Raw genomic sequence first — 21136 nt, 5'->3', positions numbered from 1 at the left:
GTCTTCATATCGGCTGGAGGGACCGGCTCTATTGCATCCTTCGCCAGTAGGACTGCGACCTCCGCCCGCAAGACAGGACCATCGGCCGCCTTCACTGTTGTGAAGTGGATGCCACTGAACTTGGGGGGACGCCAGGCGAACTGAATCGCATAGCCGAGGCTGATGGACCGTAGCAACCAGCGAGACGGGCTGGGTAGCTCTAGCCAGGCACCAAGTGGGACCAACGGAACCACTGCCATACCTGCAGTGGGGCAGCGAAGTGGAACGCAGGGACCCAACTCAGGCGGCTTGTGAGCAGACCGAAGAAGGGTCTCAGTGTGCGGTGCAACGCTTACCTGGTTCTACAGGTTGGCAGAGGGTGCGTGAGTAGGGCCTTCGTTGACTCTCTCGAACCGCCCACTGCTGCCAGCTTGCGAAGGAGGAGGATGAGCGTGGTCCCCACCCAGGGACAGAGAAAACCTCTTTTTTGTCGAGATTTTCCAGATTCTCCACCCGGGCCCTCCTCCGGGGGAGGGAGAGGTGCCTTCACCAACCCCTGAGAGCAGCTTCCTCCCTCTCTGGGTCGCCCGTCCCGGGGCCTCTTGCTCTTTTGCTCACCGCCAGATTTGACGGGGGCCCGGACGGGTGGGGCGGCCTGCCTACGCCCAGTTTCACGGCGCCGCTTGCCGGAGCGGATGCAGTGCGGGAGCGGGGGGGGCGGACGCAGGGGGCCGCCCTTGGCGATGAGCAGGCTGGGGCGCTGTGGCCGGCGGATGGGTGGATGCCGCAGTCTGCTTCTGTACAGCCGAGAGCTGCTGGGCCAGGCTCTCGACCGCATCGCCGAAGAGACCAGTCTGGGACACAGGGGCATTAAGGAACTGAACTTTGTCGGCGTCCCTCATATCGACCAGACACAGCCAGTTTTGGCACTTCTGGACCACCATAGTGGACATCGCACGACCCAGAGACAGTGCAGTGACCTTCGTCGCTTGTGGTCCGTAGCACGTAGCAGTGCGGAGTTCTTTGAGAACTTCTGGGTCGTGACCACCCTCGTGCAGGTCCCTCAGTGCCTTAGCCTGAAGAACCTGCAGTAACGCCGTAGCGTATAAGGCGGAGGCAGCTTCTCCACAGGCCGTATAAGCATCGCTGGCCAGTCGAGTACCTACAGACCTGGGAGGGGAGGCACGGTTCGCCCTGCCGGGTGGAGGCGGTATTAGGACACACTTGCATCGCAACCGACCGCTCCACCGGGGGGACCCCTGTATACCCCCTAGCTGCACCACCGTCGAGGGTGGTGAGGGAGGAGGAACCAGCAGATCAGTTTCCGGCAGTAAAAGGTGCCATCCATGACCTGGTGAGCCCCTCATGCACTTCCGGGAAGAAAGGCCCCAAGGCGGGGAGCTGAGAACCAGTGCGGACCACCCCGAAGAACCAATCATCCAACCTTGAGGGCTTGGGACATGGTGGAAGTCTCCACTCGAGCCCTACCCCTACGGCGGCCCGGGAAAGCATAGCCGTTATTTCCGGATCCGATTCAGGCATTGCTACAGTCCCGGAGGAGAGCAGCGCAGCCGAATCTTCCTCTCCAGAAAGCTCTGGCTCACCCTACAATGCAGCGATCGACATCCGGTCATGGGGAGGAGCGCCAAAGGATACGGCTGGTACACTCCTTGTAGAGGGCCCAGCACGTTCTATTGGCAGCTCAACTGGCTGCAGAGTGCCTCAGACCGCCCGCGCTACTGCCTGAAGTAGCCCCCGCCTGGCTGCCGCCATGAGGAGAACTAGATCAAGGCAGAGGTAACGGAACTCCGCCCCTTGAGGAAACGGAGCTTGGCCTGTGACTCCGAGATGATCATCTTCCCACAATGAGAAGATGACACATCCACAAACGCCACCGCAGCGTGCTAGATGTCCAGGCACGTGAGGCAGCGATCGTGACCATCACCCAGCGCCAGGTAATGACCGCATCCAGAAATGCCCGGGTGATACGTTGTCTATAGCAAGACCCACATCGTCTTTACAAAGACGTAACATCAAGTTTGCCACGCAACGTCGTCTTTAAAAAGACGCACCCGAAATTGCTCTTTTAGGGAATAAGCTCTTTTAGCATCCTGAGGCGCACAGGGGAGATGATCACATGCAACACAAACAGGGGGTAGTGCAGCCTGATGTGTGCAACCCACTCGACATGGGAAACCACCACCGCTGAAGCGCCGTACCGCCAACACGAAGAGCTCTCCAAGAGCGCGCTGAACTCGTTCAGTCTTCTTCTCTCAGTAGAGTAGTCAGGAGCAGAACGATGTGATCGCTCGGCTCCGAAGCGAAAAGCTGAATATGCACTGCATCTGCTGCCTACTTATACTCACGCTGTGATCAGCGGCAGCTGGCTCGTTTAGTTTACACTCGAAGTAGATTGGTCTCTCTAAGCGAGATCCCAATTCGTCGGTCATCCGACTTGACATCGAGAGTGACCGACTGAAAGGGAACACGTCTTTCACTTGAGTGCAGCCAGAGCCATTGAGAAACAAGAGTTGCGACACTCCCTTTGGCTTCCATAGGAACTGAGGAATGCGGAAGTAAAGCATGTCATGGAGCAGCCAATAGAGACAGAGTGACACGCATCATAATCTGAAAACCACGCCAAACAAAACAATCCAACGCTCTCAGTTGACTTTCTATTGCGGGAAGTTGCCTTCCCTTCTCATTTCTGACTTATAACAAAAAACAGAGCAATGCCTAAAAGCTGCTATGTGACAAGGTGTACAGTAAACAAGCTAAAAAAAAAACAGAACTACGTTTTTATAAGCTGTCGACCAAAAAAACCATGTCAGTTTCAGTTGAAAATATTTTAAGTTCAAGTGTTAGCATTATAAACACTGAATTAATACCAACATATGAAATAAAATTAATGACAGAAAAATTAGGAATGTTGGACAATATATAACAGGAATATAACAGCTTGACAGTAAACTGTTTTTGCAGTATCGTCTTATATTAATGTCCGTTAAAGGAAGAATGTAAACAAACAAACAAAAAAACAACAAAAACGTTTTTTTTATGTAAAAAAAAAACACACTTTCTCCAAAATTGTTTAATTATTTAATTATGACACAGACATGCAATGCATCATGTTCTAATCTAGATCATCATGTTTGTAGTGTGTTCCAGGGGATTAAAAACGTACAATTTATATTTCAGACCTAGTGGAGCAATAGTAAATAATAATATAGTAAGTAATTGTAAATGTGTAAAGTTGCATAAGTTCATTACTTAGTGTCATATCCATATAAATCTATAGATCTATAGAATCTATAGAGTTTGTGCTCTGCGTTTAACCCATCCAAGTGCACGCACACAGTAGTGAACACACACACCCAGAGCAGTGTGTTCCAAGAAGAAGAAGACAAACATAAATGTATGCAATCTGTTAAGACTAGATGCTAAGGACATTTCCATATGTCATTTTTGTGCAAATATTTTGTGCATATTTAATGTACTGTAAATAGACTTTGCATGCCTGGAATTATAAAGTCTGCAAATTTCATAAATGTATTATATTTAAATTGATCCATAACACCGGAGTACAATAGTAAATTTCGAGAGTACCATATTTTTTTGTAAATACTGTATAGTAACGATAACTGTACCTACGGTATTTTTGCAGATACTTGCATTGCCATTGTACATTTTTATAGAACAAGTACTGCATACTAATACTAATATTAATAAAAATATTAACACTGCATATTAACTGTAGCCTACTATGCACAAAGCAATACATTCCTATGTAAAAATGTAGCGTTGTTTTGAATACCGTTAAGCAGAAACTTGGTAATATTACTAATTTAGCGTTGAAAAAGTAGTCATGGGGTGCCGCCCTGTGGAAATCTGAGATTGTGTAAATTTCACAACAAACTCTTACCTGGTGCTGGTAATCCATAGACCGGGTTAACGATGCCGTGGTTAGCTCCATAGTCACTTCAGAGGAAGTTTAATGAAGTCAGTATGTAAATATCGGTCATGACCACTTTTTTTTTTTTTTTTTTACTTACCTCATAGTCAGTCTCTCCATTTTATAATTACACACTTTTGGAGAGATTGGCCGTGCGCGCGTGTGTGTGTGTGTGTGTGTGTGTGTGTTTTTATGATAGAGACAGCAATGCATCATGTTCTAATCTAGATCATCATGTTTGTAGTGTGTTCCAGGGGATTAAAAACGTACAATTTATATTTCAGACCTAGTGGAGCAATAGTAAATAATAATATAGTAAGTAATTGTAAATGTGTAAAGTTGCATAAGTTCATTACTTAGTGTCATATCCATATAAATCTATAGATCTATAGAATCTATAGAGTTTGTGCTCTGCGTTTAACCCATCCAAGTGCACGCACACAGTAGTGAACACACACACCCAGAGCAGTGTGTTCCAAGAAGAAGAAGACAAACATAAATGTATGCAATCTGTTAAGACTAGATGCTAAGGACATTTCCATATGTCATTTTTGTGCAAATATTTTGTGCATATTTAATGTACTGTAAATAGACTTTGCATGCCTGGAATTATAAAGTCTGCAAATTTCATAAATGTATTATATTTAAATTGATCCATAACACCGGAGTACAATAGTAAATTTCGAGAGTACCATATTTTTTTGTAAATACTGTATAGTAACGATAACTGTACCTACGGTATTTTTGCAGATACTTGCATTGCCATTGTACATTTTTATAGAACAAGTACTGCATACTAATACTAATATTAATAAAAATATTAACACTGCATATTAACTGTAGCCTACTATGCACAAAGCAATACATTCCTATGTAAAAATGTAGCGTTGTTTTGAATACCGTTAAGCAGAAACTTGGTAATATTACTAATTTAGCGTTGAAAAAGTAGTCATGGGGTGCCGCCCTGTGGAAATCTGAGATTGTGTAAATTTCACAACAAACTCTTACCTGGTGCTGGTAATCCATAGACCGGGTTAACGATGCCGTGGTTAGCTCCATAGTCACTTCAGAGGAAGTTTAATGAAGTCAGTATGTAAATATCGGTCATGACCACTTTTTTTTTTTTTTTTTTACTTACCTCATAGTCAGTCTCTCCATTTTGCAAACGGAGTGAGAACTAAAAGATTTCGGTAAAGTTGGCAAGATATTCACAGATTCGACTTTTCCGGATTAATAACTCACGAGCAAAATGTTTTTACTACTCAATTAACGCCTCTTTTCTTTCGTAGTGATGTAGAAAACGAGCTACAAGCGAGTTTTCATCAAAACAAGCTTTCCTCCGCGCTGTACAAAATACATTGAAGAGTCCGAAGGGACCGTCTGCAAAGTGCGAAACGCGAAGAATGTTACTAATAAAATACTCAATAACTTCACAGTAACACACTGTAGTGTCACCAAATTCAGTTTACACATCACTGCTCTCCTGCTGGTTATACTACAACAGTTATTTTGGAAAATAATTGCTTTTACGCATTTTTATGATTTAAAAAAACCAAAGTCATTACCTTCATTGTTATTGGACAAAATAATCAATAACATCACTGTGACACAATGTACTTTCTCCAAATTCAGTTCACACATCACTGCTCTCCTGCTGGTTTTACTACAACACTTATTTGGACAATAATTGCTTTTGAAGGATTTTCATGATTTAAAATTTTTTTAATAAATTCACTGTTATTGGACAAAATAGTCAATAACGTCACTGTAACACACTGTACTTTCTCAAAATTTCTGTTCAGACTTCACTGCTCTCCTGCTGGTTTTACCAAAGTAAAGTTATTTTGAAAATAATTGCTTTTGCATATTTTTTATGATTATTTCAAATGAAACTGCTTTTGCTTTTGGATGAACGCGTCTGCTGCATGAACAAGTGTAAAAGGTGTACATTGTACAGTGTGTTACAATGAAGTTATTGACTATTGACTATTTGTCATAATAAAAAATCATAAAAAATGTGTAAATCTGTTTTAGTATAACCAGCAGGAAAGCAGTGATGTGTAAACTGAATTTGGTGACACTACAGTGTGTTACTGTGAAGTTATTGAGTATTTTATTAGTAACATTTTTCGTGTTTCACACTTTGCAGACGGTCCCTTCGAACTTGTCTCTCAGACGCCAGCGCATTGATATCAATGTATTTTGTACAGCGCGGAGGAAAACTTGTTTTGAGGAAAACTCGCTTGTAGCTCGTTTTCTACATCACTGCGAAAGAAAAGAGGCGTCAGTTGTGTAGTAAAACATTGTGCTCGTGAGTTATTGATCCGGAAAAGTCGAATCTGTGAATATCTTGCCAACTTTACCGAACTGTAAAAGTTAAGAGTTCCTGAATAGATTCTTTATGCTGTACTCAGGGGCGTAAATTTCGTCTAACAGTTGGGGGGGGGCTACTTTATCACTGTTGCCGGCAGTTGTTTTTCATGTCCGCGGGTTGAAGCGACCCCAATAACGTGTATTTTAGCCCCCAGAATGCGATTTTTACCAAGGGACCTGCTCGAAACGCGGCTAGTTTTGAGTAGCAATTGGGCGGATTTTTTGGGGGGGCGGAATCGGATGCATTGTTTTTCACGATATTGCATAAATTGTCACAATGTGAAACTGTTTATCAGCTTTTGGCTACATTTAAACAGTACATTTATTATGAAACACAATGGTTAATGAAATAGCAAATATGGAACAAATAGGTAACGATTAACAGTAAGCTCCCGTTAGTTAATGCATTAACTAAGTAACAATGAGCAATACATTTGTTAAATAATTTATTAATCTTTAAGATTAGCTGCAACTGTTCATTGTTAGTTCATATTAGCTCCATTAGCCTAAATTATATTCAATTCAGTTCAAATTTGTACAGCGCTTTTCACGATACAAATCGTTGCAAAGCAACTTTACAGCAAATTAAGTTTCTACAATATTTAGTGGTAGCTTATCAGTGGTGACTGTCAGTTAATGTACATATGGAAGTAATGTATGGAAAAATCAATTAAAGACGTTATCAATTAAAGACATAATAAAACAGACGATGAACACTATTAACAGCAATTATTATATGATGCAATCAAACTTATAGCAAAATGTGGTAGTTCTGTATGTTGTTTCAGGGTTGGCATCATCTGAGGTCCTCTGAGGGGTTGTATCATCTCTTCTCAGGTGTTCTGGATCCAGACTGAAGCTTGTGTATAGACGAAGACAGAGAAACAAATAGAGACATAATCAGAGTAGCTGCTGTTCCAACCAAGCAAAATTGATTTGTTTAAATCAAGCTAAAGAATAATAATGTGCATTTGATCAGATATAACTGCGATACAAGATTATGAGATGCATTATTGTGGTAGAAGACTAGTTAGGTATGCAGGAGCTAACCAATTAAGGGCCTTATATAGGTAAGTATAGCCATAAGTATAGTCACTGCATTTTGGACTACCTGTAGCTTGTTTATTGAAGATGCAGGACAGCCAGCTAGCAGTGCATTGCAATAGTCCAGTCTAGAGGTCATGAATGCATGAACTAGCTTTTCTGCATCAGAAACAGGTAACATGTTTTGTAACTTGGCAATGTTTCTAAGATGGAAGAATGCTGTTTTTGTAACATGGGAAATATGATTTTCAAAAGACAAGTTGCTATCTAATATAACACTCAGATTTTTGACTGTAGAGGAAGTAACAGTACATATGTCTAGTTGCAAATTGTAATCCAAGAGATTCGGTGTACTGTTGTTTGGTCCAATAAGTAATATCTCTGTTGTTGAGATATATAGTTGAGTATCATCAGCATAACAGTGGAAACTAATCCTGTATTTTCTAATAATATAACCAAGGGGCAATATGTATATCGAAAATACCAGAGGACCTAGGACAGATCCTTGTGGCACTCCATATTTTACTGGTGATACTTGAGATGACTCCCCATTTAAATGAACAAAGTAGTAGCGATCGGACAGGTAGGATCTAAACCAAATTATATGAACGGGTACAACTTTTGATTTTTATAATGTATTAATACTTTTTTTAATGAACGTTGAATATTCAAGCAACAGCTGAAAACTGTGTTTTCCGTCAACATTTAACTGCATGGTAAAGAAAATTGTTTTCCTCAAATGTGAGTAAAATTAATTTAGTAGTAATTAAAATAAAATAAAAAGCTAGATGAATAAATGCAAATGTGCTTCAGAAGATTGACTAATGTTAACAAATGGAACCGCAGAAGTGTTATGAAACCAATGTTTTGGCAAACACATTTAGTTAATTATGAACCATGTGACAACCTGGCTTGCCTTATTAAAATGCCCTTGTCCTAAGAAAACAATTATACTTTATACCTTTATGTTATATATTTGACATTTTTATTTGCACATTGACAGTTTCTATAATATGACAAAAAAGAATTAATTCATTGGAAATTTGAATGAGATACAGTACTTTCTACAGTACAGTACAGTAATAAATTGTGACAACTAGCCCCAGTCTCCCCTCCATAATATTGCATGATTACCATACATACAGTACCATGGTATTTAAACATCCAAATCAAAATATGGTTCTGTCATAGTAGTTTTGGTACTTTATTGTTAGTGTGGTGTCTCTCCTGTGGTTCAGGCAGCCTGTATCTCAGTAGCAGGCCACTTCAGTCCATCTGTCTCATCTGTGAGCAGCCAATGCACACACTTGCACCCCATCGGTGTTATCAGCCCTACCCACTATATTTAACTGGATTTATTATTAAGTCATACCCAGATTGTCATGACGTTATATTGAGGAGGGTGAAATGAGATTAGCCGTGTTTCTTCAAAGCCTTCATATCTGAGTAAGACACAGGATTTCCCACAGCAAATGAACAAAGAGCTCTTCCAGGATGAAGAGAAATGGTAGAGGAGGAAGATAAGAAAGAAAGAGACCCGAAGCAAGACTAGGCTAAAGATCCGTGTGGTACGGGCCAGAGGAGAAGGAAAGAGGAGCCATGTGGCACGTTAGTTGTTCTTTAAATCCTAAAGTGCTCCCAGACGGGGTCCCTGCATGGGCGACCATGAAGAAAGGACTGGTTGGAGGAGTCAAAGGGAAGAGGAAGATGTTCTCGTTTTCTTTACGATGTCGGATTGGAGTTATCAGAGGAAGGGTTAAAGGTAAGACATAAGAGAAGGTGCATAAGGTGTGAGTGTGTGGTGATGTTTGAACAGGTGTAATTTTTTTTTCTTGGCTGTGGGGTCTGAGAAATGAATGCAAGATCTGTTGTCCTATGTCAGCTAAAGTGACCTGCAAAACAGTGTTCAGCCACATGGGGGCTGTATAGTTTAAAATGACTGTCTGAAAAAAGACAGTACTCATTATTTTTGCATTATTATTATTATTTTTTTTAAAACAGCAAAAATAGTCTGCAGTCCTTTACAGTGAACCACCCCAGTATTTGTACCTTATTAATTTCACCGCATTAGATTACAGATTATCAGTTATTTAGAATTTGTATTAATCATTTCACGCTTTATTTGCTTAAAATGTGATATATTTCTTAAAAATAAATTCACGTTGGTTAGATGTATTATTATATGTGCTCATAAACTGAAATGTAAACTACCAGTCAACATTTTTAAATAATTAAGATATTTTTTAAATGTCTTTAGTCTCTTATGCTCACCAAGGCTGCATTTATTTGATCAAAATACAGTAAATTTTAAAGGACAGTTGTCTCTTTGAATATTTTAGTAATATTTCAGCATATTTCTTAGCAAAAAGATTAAATTTTAAAAATGATTATATTATCATATCACATTAGAATGATTTCTGAAGTATCATGTGACACTGAAGACTGGAGTAATGATGCTGAAAATTCAGCTTTGCAGTTATTAAACTCTCAGTGTGGTGTATTGACTGTATATTATGTGTTGTGTGTCATCTGTTGCTGGGGAGGGGCTTTTTTTTGGGTGTTACAGTAACCAGAGAAGAATGTGTGGTACAGAATGTGTTGATGGGTTAGACAGGTGTTCGTCTCACATGCGGCTGTCAAGACAAAAGTCTAGTAGTGGGTGAAATAGCCCCACCAACCCCCAAAAATGAAATCTGAGAGCAGATTTGCACAGACTTGCTCTTAGTTTGTCCCTTTAAAGGCTAGTAAAGTGTATGGATTTCATTCTGTGCATAAAATAGTAAAAGCCAGTTTTAACAAGATTACAACATGAGGAATAGATGCATATATTTGATTCTAAAGTGCACAAAATGCTGTTTTTGAAAGGGATAATGTTCTGTCATTATATCTTAATTAAAATCTGACAAGGGGGAACAGGATTTTTTATCCTTTATTTTGTAGTAGCTATGTTGAAAATGTTTATGAAATATTGATTATTATATTATGTAAGAAGAAAGAGGGCACGTATATACTGTATGTCAGTTAAATGTGACAACAGTCAATTATACAAACTAGTAGTCATTATATAAAATTATTTAACGTCAGAATGCCACCATTGTCCAATCAGAATCAAGCATTCCAGATAGTTGCGTAGGAAGTCATAATATTCACATCAATGTTAAGTTTGCAAACCATGGTTCTAGCATTTTTCATGGTAATAATATGGAAGTACAAAGGAGTAAAAAAGTAATAATACCTCGATGTTGTGATGTATCAGATGGTACTTTGATCTATATCATAGCACTGAAATTCATCTACCATGTTATTTATAACATTACACTCTCAGAAATAAAGGTACAAAAGTTGTCACTGGGGAGGTACCTTTTCAAAAGGCACACCTTTGTACCTAAAGAGTCCATATTGGAACCTTGAAGGTACAAAAGTGTACCCTTTGAAAAGGTACCGCCCCAGTGACAACTTTTGTACCTTTTTTTCTGAGTGTGTAGAAAAAAAAGTACAGTGCTGGCACCATGGTACTAGTACTTTGAAATACACCATGGTACTGAAATATTTTTTAAACATGTATCATAGCAATACCATGATGTTTGATTTGTCATGGTGTTACCATAGTATTAGTTGAAATACTATAAATAATATACAGTAGATAAGTCATATATATTAATATGCTATGCATCTATGTTCTATATATTATATCTTGTATATATCAGTACCGTGCTATTAAGTCAAGTCAAGTCAAGTCACCTTTATTTATATAGAGCTTTTAACAATACAGATTGTGTCAAAGCAACTGAACAGCATTAATTAGGAAAATAGTGTGTCAATAATGCAAAATGATAATAGTAAACACTAATTTTTCAGTTCATCATTGAATTCAGTGATGTCATCATCCAGCTCAGTTCAGTTTAAATAGTGTCTTTGCAATCATTTGCAATCAAGTCAACGATATCGCTGGAAATGAAGTGTCCCCAACTAAGCAAGCCAGAGGCGACAGTGGCAAGGAACCAAAACTCCATCGGTGACAGAATGGAGAAAAAACCTTGGGAGAAACCAGGCTCAGTCGGGGGGCCAGTTCTCCTCTGACCAGACAAAACCAGCAGTTCAATTTCAGGCTGCAGCAAAGTCACATTGTGCAGAGGACTCATCTGGTTCCTGTGGTCTTGTTCCGGTGGTCATCTGAGACAAGGTATTTACAGAGGATCTGTATCTGGGGCTCATCTAGTTGTCCTGGTCTCCGCTGTCTTTCAGGGCTGTGGAGGTCCTTTCTAGGTGCTGATCCACCATCTGGTCTGAATATGTACTGGATCCGGGTGACTGCAGTGACCATCTGATCTGGATACAGACTGGATCTGGTGGCTACGGTGACCTCGGAATAAGAGAGAAACAGACTAATATTAGCGTAGATGCCATTCTTCTAACAATGTAGCAAGTACATCGGGGGTTATGAGAAGTGTCCCGGTTCCAGTTGACCTAATTAATGCAGCTTAAAAATCCTTTAACGGATTTGAATATTAGAAGTGTATTAGTGTGTTATGTGTAAGCCAGGTTAAAGAGACGGGTCTTTAATCTAGATTTAAACTGCAAGAGTGTGTCTCCCTCCCGAACAATGTTAGGTAGGTTATTCCAGAGTTTGGGTGCTAAATAGTCAAGTCAAGTTTATTTGTACAGCGCTTTTCACCATACAAATCATTGCAAAGCAACTTTTACCATCTGGTGCATCATTTTGTTTTAATTTTTGATGACTGTGATTTGATGGTAATGAAACTACATTTACCAGGGCTGTTTCACACTAGATGCTTGGCTGTAAAATGTCTCTTCTGCTCACCAAGGCTGCATTTGTTTGATCAAAAATACAGTAGAAACGGTAATTTTGGGAAATATTATTGCAATTTAAAAGAAATGTTTTCTATTTTAATATACTTTAAAATGTAATTTATTTCTGTGATGGAAAGCTGATTTTTCAGCATCATTATTCCAGTCTTCAGTGTCAGGTAGTCCTTCAAAAATCATTCTAATATGCTGATTTGGTCATCAAAAACATTTTTTTTAATTATTATTATTATCAATGTTGAAAACAGTTGTGCTGCTTAATATTTTTGTGGAAACTGAGATATATTTTTTTCAGGATTGTTTAAAGACATTTACCATGCATAATGTTGCAAAGGCTGTTTCGCACTAGATGCTCAGCTGCCAAATGAAGGGAAACGGGGCATGTGAGAGGAGAACGGACAGGGAGGAGGAAGTGTTTGTGCGTGAGGGGGCTGAGAGAGTAGTGAGGGGGTTTGGCTGTGTGTGTGTGTGTGTGTGTGTGTGTGTGTTTAATATCTACATTTGCTTGCCAGTAGGAAGATACTCTCAGGCACAGAGTGCAAGACTGCGTGTGTGAACAGAGATGATTAATAAGCCAGCGCAGGAAGCTCAAGAAGTGACGGAGTGGCAGAAAGGAGGGAGGAGAGGAGAGAAGGAGCGAGTGTGTGTTCTGTCCGGGTCTGATCTCTGTGAAGCACTGGAGCGTTCAGATACATTCCCATACTGCAGCACTGTCATCGCTGGATAAACTACCATCTGCTTCGGCTCACGCTGCAAAACCAGGACAGAATCTGTGCAAGCGGATCACACGTGTTTTATGGATGACTGACTGGAGACTAGTTGCATGTGCGGAGGAGACCACGTTATGCTGTTTGGAAAGAGCAAACTGGAGTGGCACTGGAATGTCTCAGGAATAATCCAGTTCCAGCTATGCAACACTTTTTCAGTCGTTCATTCGCGCATTACACTCTGACTGTCGCTCACATGGACCTGCAGAAATAAATATATTTGATCTGCATTTATTAATGTAAAAAAATGGAATTCTATATGATTTGTGTAGTCTGCCTGTATGGATTGAACATCATCTGTGCAACAGGATCAGCTATAGATAAAACTATCTGAGGTCGCTGAATGGATTCATCTAGTCTGCTTGATTCATTCTCTAAGGAATCCTAACTGAAGTTACACATGTCAAATGTTAATTTCCAGGTGTGCACTTTAACAAACGGTTTGGTCAATTTAGCTAGTTCCTAAACTGATGTGAGGCAGAATGGAATCGTGATATTCCCATGATGCTGTGTGGTTTGAGAAGAGAGGGTCGCAACAACAGTGGTGAGTCATGTTGATCATTTTTCCACATTTGGTCCTTTCTTTTTCACTTTTTCTGTCGTATGCATTATGTTTTTCTTCAAAACAAAACATTAATAATGTAATTTTTGCCAGAGAATGTGTTGAACAGGTTGTCGCCCAGGCCCTGTGACAAATAGGGTCTGCTATGTTCCTGTCACGGTTGCACTACTGAGAGGAGTGCGGAGCGAGGAACGATGGAGATGAGGATTACATCAATCGAGAGAATTTGAATGAAATCAAGGAAAACTCACGTAGCTGTATAGTCACGTATCGACATGAACAATACCGGACGCTGAACTAAGAACAGGGAACACTATTTAAACACATGACAAGACGAGGGGATGAAGAGACATACCTGGGATCAATGGAAATAAACGGGGAACACCTGGAATCAAATCAACACAATGGGGACATGAACAGGAAGGTACCAAATAAGGGCATAAGGAAGCACAAAACACGGGACAGAGTCTGACATAACTCCCCCCTCCCAGAAGGTGCGTCCCGCGCCATTCAACATCCAACAGGAAGGGGGGGTGGGCGCTCTGGAGGCCTCTAGGAGCAGAGTTACCGGACTGAAGGCCTCCAGTGCGGCGCCCGTTCCGGGACCCTGGCGGATCTGAAAGCTCGGGGCGCCACGGAGGAGCAGGCCGCTCAGGAGGCCATGGCAGAGCAGCCTCCGAGGCCAAGGCCGCGGCCCCAAAAAATACTTGGGGAAGATTACAGGCTCCGAGACCCTCCGTGGGCCATAACCGGAGACTGGAGCCCTCCCTGGGCTCAACGGGGGATCTGGAGCCCTCCCTGGGCTAGACTCGGGAACAGGAGCCCTCACTGGGCTAGACTCGGGAACAGGAGCCCTCACTGGGCTAGACTCAGGAACTGGGAAGCGCTTACGAGGAGCTGCCAGCGGCCAGCGGCCAGCGGCCAGCGGGCTTGAGTGAGCCGGGGCCGACGGGCTCGTCTTCGGAGCGGTGAAACGTGCGGAGGTTTCCATGCCGCGGGGAAAAATGGGAAAACAAAAACTATTAAAAAAGGCGGAAAACAAACACGGGGAAAAAGACGCCGGTTACTTTTAGTTTTGGTTCGGTATTCTGTCACGGTTCCACTACTGAGAGGAGTGCGGAGCGAGGAACGAAGGAGACGAGGAGTACATCAATTGAGAGAATTTTAATGACATCAAGGAAAACTCATGTAGCACAGGTTGACATGAACAATTCCGGACCCTGAACTAAGAACAGGGAACACTATTTAAACACATGACAAGACGAGGGGATGACGAGAGACACCTGGGATCAATGGAAATAAACGGGAGCACATGGAATCAATTCAACACAATGGGGACAGGAACAGGAAGGAACCAAATAAGGGCATAAGGAAGCACAAAACACGGGACAGAGTCTGACAGTTCCTCTATGAAACTGTCTACCTATTTGGCCAGGGTAAAGAAGGCCCAGCTGTAACATTTTGTCCTGGGCCGTGTGGTTTTTAGCTCCAGCCCTGCTGGTAAATGGAAAAAGCCTGTTGAGAGCTGAGCGAGGGATGACAACTGGGGCCACTGGGGCCTCTATAAATAAAATCCCAGGTCTGAAAATAGGCCCTGAGCTTCCATGTGCATTGTTAGAACATCATTCTGTTTAACCTACATCAGGATTGGTGTCAACACAACCAGGGCCGTCGGAGTGCTTTGCTCCAAATTAGTTTCAGAGTTTTAATAGACTTGGAAAATGAGTTATCATGACCCATAGTGACAGTTTTACTCTGATGTCACTTTCAAAGAATCTGCTGTGTGTGTGAGTTATATAACAATTACTGAATACTCATAGATGTGCTGTTTGTTGAGTTTTAAAGCAGTGGTGTGATGTTTTGAGCCTTTGACGTATTTAAACAAACAGTCCGGGTGATGTTGGTTTAATTGTTTAGTCTTTTGGCCTAAAGGGCAGCTGAACCATCTTCACTGACCAAAAGGAGATGACTAACACATTGAGATTGGTTGACCTTTATTTGTTGAGAAGCACACAAAATGCCTCTACATCAAGTTCTTATTATTTTCAATTTCAACACAGCTTGAGGTCAGTAATATTTTTTGTAAAATAAAATCAACATTTTTATTCAGCAAGGATGAGTGACAGTAAAGACATTTATAATGTTACAAAATATTTCTCTTTCAAAGAAATGCTGTTCTAGTGAACTTTCTAGATCTGGACTGGAAACTGAAAGGATGTTAAGTTCAAAACCCCTAAGTGACAAGCCTTGAGCTTTCAGCATCATTTTAGGTTGCTCCAGTGGGACCATTCTAGTATCTGAATGTTGCTGAAAACCGTATTCGCAACCTGTACTTCCATAAAGTATCTTTCCAAATGAAATTGGATATTTAATAATATTTGACTTACATTTAGGCCTACATTTTTAGTTTTTGGAGTGAATCAATTCCTCTTACATAATTTTTAATTGCATATAAAATTTCCATCCATTTGGATTGCACAGTTTTTACATAAACTAATAAACGTCAGTCACACATAAATGACACGCGTAAGATTATGCACTCATAAAGTTATGCACTCAACATTCTAAATGTTATCAAAAGCAATCAATCCAAGTCTGATTATTCAGTAAACTGCCTTTGTAACTTATTGTCATAATTTATTTGATAATTTCATGTTTCAGATGATGTCCCATACACAAAGGGAAGCAAAGATTCTGCAAGTGACAGCAGTGGCCTCAACAAGAGGAGTAGCATTGTTGGTAAGTTGGCATGTGAACCAACAGAACGGAAACCTGCAGATAACTGCTGTTCAATTAACAGTTCACCCAAAAATGAACATTTGCTGAACATTTCCACACCCTCAGACCGTCCAAGATGTAGATGAACTTGTTTCTTCATGGAAACAGATTTGGAGAAATTTAGCATTAAGTCACTTGCTCACCAATGGATCCTCTACAGAGTGGTATGGATTATTGTGATGTTTTTATCAGCTGTTTGGACTCTCATTCTGACGGCACCCATTCACTGCAGAGGATCCATTGGTGAGCAAGTGATGTAATGCTACATTTAAGCAAATCAGTTCTGATGAAGAAACAAACTCATCTACATCCTCAATGGCCTGAGAAATTTTCAACAAATTTTCATTTTTGGATGAACTATTCCTTTAATGCTTCACATGACACCACTATGCTGTATCAGAATGTGTTTTGCTCTAGATTGAGTCTCTTTATTAAGGAGCTCTGTGAGTCTCAGCACACATACAGTGTCTCGTACATTAAGGTAAAGAGTCTGTGATAATACTGATATTTGATTTCTTCGGACCGCTGCTGTAAACCCTCAGTCGCTCTCTGTTCTTTTCTTTTTATCCGTTGGGCTTGTGAAGAATCATGTCAGTTAATTTGTCTCTACTGATTTACCACACTGACACTCACTATCAGATGCTGTAGAGATTTAACAGAAGTAATGAGCACATACTTTGCATTGCAGTGGCTACATCATAAAAGCTTAGCACATAATTTGTCTTTATTTGGTCAAACTGAATAGAATATTCTCCTTAATGGTGTCCTCATAGCAGTTATGAGTGGAAATTTATAGAATACAAAGTATTTATGTAATTCTGTTTTCTTGAACTGAATGTTGTTTGTTACAAAAAAAATCGAAATATTAAAATAAGTACATTTTGTTTTATAATAAACAATAAAATTGAACAAATAATACAAAGAGAGAAATTTAACTTTTATGTAAATAGTAAATCTTTTTAAACCATTACACTTAGTAATTTCTTCGCATTAAAAATATAGTTCTTCATAAAATCTTGTTGAGCAATTTATCTTTATTCTGTCATAAGTATTAGAGTAATTAGATTCTACATCCAAAAAAATCTTCTCCTTAAAGGGGTGCTCATAAACGTCATGAGTGGACATTTTTGGAATACAAAATATTTTTGTATTTCTATTTTTCTTCGATTATATACAGTATTTGTGGTAATTTAAAAATGTGTGTATTATAAGTGAGATATTGTGTTTGTGACAAAGAAATAAATGTAAAAATAAAAACAATTAAAAATCATAATTTTTATTTTATCATTACACATATCATTAAAAAGTCTGGAGAAAGTTTTTTTTAAAGATATTAATTATTTTATTCAGAAAGGATGTTAAATTGATCAAAAGTGACAGTAAAGACCTTTACATTGTTACAAACGATTTCAATGAAAAATCATTGAAAAGATTGATAATATTAAGAACATTGATAATATTAAGAAAAGTTTCTTGAGGAGCAAATCAGCATATTAGAATGATTTCTGAAGGATCATGTGACACTGAAGACTGGAGTAATGATGCTGAAAATACAGCTTTGACTCACAGGAATAGATTACATTTCAAATTACAAATTTAATTTAAATTGTAATAATATTTCACAATATTTATATTTTTGCTATATTTTTGATCATATAAGTGCAGCCTTGGTGAGTATAAGATACTACATTTAAAAAGATTTTAAAAATCTTATCGACCCCAAACTTTTGAATGACATTAATGCAACTGAAGCGCTTTTAGGTTCCAAGTGTGAAATGTGAAAAGATTCTTTTACTTTATATACAAACCAACAACAACAACAAAACAAATCAGTAATAATTATTTTAATTTTTTATTTTTTTACAATTCTTTGGACATGACTTGACATTTTAACTACATGACTTGGACAACTTATTACTCACATTATTCTACCAGACTGCGATACTACCATCTGCCCTTCATGAAATGGTTAAATGAATCTCATGTCACAATGCATGGCTACACAAGCTCCCACGGGTGAGTTACCTGCTGTGAAGGGCCGTGTGCTGGAGCTTGTGTGCTTATTGTGTGTGTTTGTGTATGCACAGATGAGCAGAGAGGTGTGACGACAGTGGAACTGATTAAAAAAGAGGGCACCAGTCTCGGCCTCACGATCTCCGGAGGTTGTGACAAGGACGGCAAGCCAAGAGTGTCGAACCTAAGACCAGGAGGTCTCGCAATCCGGTGAGAAACAGATGAGACACACACACACATGCATGCTGATCAGTGACTCAACTGCCAGTAGAACATTTCATTGCTCAATAGTTGCTCTTTCACAGCACAAACGACTTCATTAAGCTCTCAGTTATGCTTCAGTGGGGTATCAGCTTTCTCTTGGTTCTCCTAAAAATCAAATGGCTTTTAATTAATCCAATATGCTAATCTTAGATGTTATGTTTTGTAATTTTGTGTTATGTGTGGCTTTTATGTAATCTTGTAGTGTACAACACTTTGGTCAGTTTTTGCTGTTTTAATTTGTGCTTTATAAATAAACTAAAAACTAAAACTAGTATAGAGCAGACTTTGGTATCCTGGCAAATCTGAGCACCGTTTGAGAGATTGTTGAGAGAGATCTCTGAGAGATTACTGTGTTCTTTTTCCCTGAAGGAAAATCATGAGAGGCAGAAAATTTAAGGTTAACATGAATAAAAAGGTTTCTTTTTTTGTACTTCTGTGTGCTTCGTTGTGAAAGCGAAACTACTTTGTTTGGTCTTCCAAAAGAGGACGATATCTGCTTCCTCATTCCTGGAGCTGATCTGTGCTGGTTGCTGAGGAAATACTACAACTTCGCGCTGTGGATCGCTGGATCGGCTTTCACCGTGGACGAAGCGGAGTCCAGCCCGGAGTCGTCACATGTCCTTCCGGACACTCCTTCGTCGAAATCGCCGGCCGCGCCTCTGTTCACTCTAACCCTCCCGCCGTTCCTCACTTTATACCCCGGCCTCTGCTCACTGTAGGCCACCGTGTGTGATGCTGTTTCGTTGTGAAAGCGAAACTACTTTGTTTGGTCTTCCAAAAATGGACACGACTAGAAATCAGTGGTTAAGTTGTATTTACAACACTGTTCCAGAACACTTCAAGAAGCAAGATTTTTAGCACAGCTATACTCCGTCATACGTCCAAATTGTTTTTTTTTATTTTGTCCATGCTTAGCATGAGAATCTGACTCTTTAACAGTGTAAACAACTCTGAATGCATGAAACAGCATTGTACTCCCCCTTTAAACTTAACTTAAAACTTCATATGTTCAAGTAAAATACAAAAAAATATATATTTTATTTTATGCAAAAATATATTTTATGCAAAGCGAAGCACACTTTGTATTTGTATTTGTGCCACACACCATTACATTCAGTTTTGCTTTAAATACATTTGTGTAGGTGTGGCATTTATGACAAATGTTGTTTATAATAAATGCAACTATATAAGTCTGTTTTATACTTTTATATTATTTTTCCTTTCTGTTCTGTTCTGAATATTGGTAAATTTAAAGGATTTGTTGTGGAGTAAGAAAAACTAAAATACATACAGTATTTATAGTGTTTATAATGTTATGTATGTAATGATAAACATTCCATTTACAGCTATTTTACATTATTTCTCAATGTAATAGTAGAATGTTATCATACACTGATTTTTTTTTTCTCTCAACAATGCAATTTTGATCTGGTGGGACTTATTTTCCAGACAATATAATGATAAAAATGACAAAAACGCAACAAAATTACTGAAACTAAAACTAAAATGAAAATGAAAAATATAAAACTAAAAACGAACAAAATATTCATCAAAACTATAATAGTATGCCAATGATAGTAAAATAACATTGGTGTAGTGTGTGCGACTTATGTTCTGGAAAATATGGTAATAAAATGACATAAATGCAAGAAAATTACTAAAACCTAAAGTAAAATTAAAACGGTACCATATAAAAACGAATACAAAATATTAATCAAAGCTATAATAGTATCTTAATGATACTAAATCAACACTGGTGTAGTGTGTACAACTTATTTTCCAGAAAATATGTGAATAAAAAATACAAAAATTTAAACTAAAATGAAAATGGAAAATATAAAAATAAAAACTCAATCAAAATATTCATAAAAACTATAATAGTATCCCAGTAATGCTAAAATAGTTCTGGTGTAGTGTGTGTGGTGCACCATGTTTACTCACACAGTTCTTTAATCTCAGGATCTGGGCTGCTCCTGTGTGTGTGTGTGTGTGTGTGTGACCTCAGGATGTGGGCTGCTTCGTCACATCAGCCTCTAGTGTGACAGGCTGATGCAGGCCTAATGTGACCGCTCTCTCTCCGTCACACACGCACAAGGAAGATTTTAGTTGAATGGTTGCGCTGACCTGTAGGCAGCCGCAAGACTGATGTGTGTGCATGTTGCTGAATGCAGAGTTGCAAACGTTTGTTTTGCAGCCAGGTGATTTAAACGTATGACCCTGTATTTAAGTTTACAGCTAATGGTTTTATCAGTTTCTGAAGCTCTAGCGCAGATGTGCGAGTGTGTAATTATTATGCGTGTTAATGCGGTTTAACTCCACTGCAAAATTATGCAGAATCACAAAATGATGGGTTTTCGGTGTTTCGTTTTGCCTTCGGTTGTGTGCCTCATGTGTAAATTAACTACTTTTGTGTGTCGTCATTGTGTCGGTTCCGAGCGTGTGCTGTTGTCTAAGTTAATGCGATGCTTACAGGCAAAATCCCAGCACTGGATGACAGCAGCGGCTTAAATTAGCTTCTACAACAGTACATGAGGAGTCAGCTCTGCTAACATCACACACATATACACTCACACACTG

General features: G+C 39.6%; 2 protein-coding genes across 4 annotated transcripts in view; one reads left to right on the top strand and one right to left on the bottom strand.

The window, feature by feature from the left end:
• Window positions 1-5282, bottom strand: part of LOC107584869 (protein SSUH2 homolog) — a 22097-nt gene extending 16815 nt beyond the window's left edge. The window contains exons 1-2 of one of the 3 annotated variants that reach the window (XM_016271628.1): window positions 5070-5282; window positions 4940-4995 (exon numbers count right to left, since the gene is read on the bottom strand). In XM_016271628.1, coding sequence (XP_016127114.1) covers window positions 4940-4995; window positions 5070-5089 — 76 coding nt within the window. In that variant the 5' untranslated portion in view covers window positions 5090-5282. Of the gene's footprint in view, window positions 1-3901; window positions 3958-4031; window positions 4049-4939; window positions 4996-5069 lie in introns of those variants that run through there. The other 2 variants (XM_016271629.1, XM_016271631.1) reach the window with 2 other exon arrangements.
• Window positions 5283-8756: 3474 nt separating this feature from the next.
• The window catches only part of LOC107584908 (glutamate receptor-interacting protein 2-like), a 37663-nt gene continuing 25283 nt past the window's right edge, over window positions 8757-21136 (top strand). Inside the window, exons 1-3 of the mRNA XM_016271678.1 lie at window positions 8757-9110; window positions 16166-16243; window positions 18370-18505. Of these exons, the coding sequence (XP_016127164.1) occupies window positions 8948-9110; window positions 16166-16243; window positions 18370-18505 (377 nt within the window). The 5' untranslated portion in view covers window positions 8757-8947. The remainder of the gene's footprint in view (window positions 9111-16165; window positions 16244-18369; window positions 18506-21136) is intronic.

Source organism: Sinocyclocheilus grahami, unplaced genomic scaffold, assembly GCF_001515645.1.
Source record: "Sinocyclocheilus grahami isolate Dianchi unplaced genomic scaffold, SAMN03320097.WGS_v1.1 scaffold64.1, whole genome shotgun sequence".
NCBI classification, from domain to species: Eukaryota; Metazoa; Chordata; class Actinopteri; order Cypriniformes; family Cyprinidae; genus Sinocyclocheilus; species Sinocyclocheilus grahami.
This window is presented reverse-complemented; position numbering and strand designations above follow the sequence as displayed.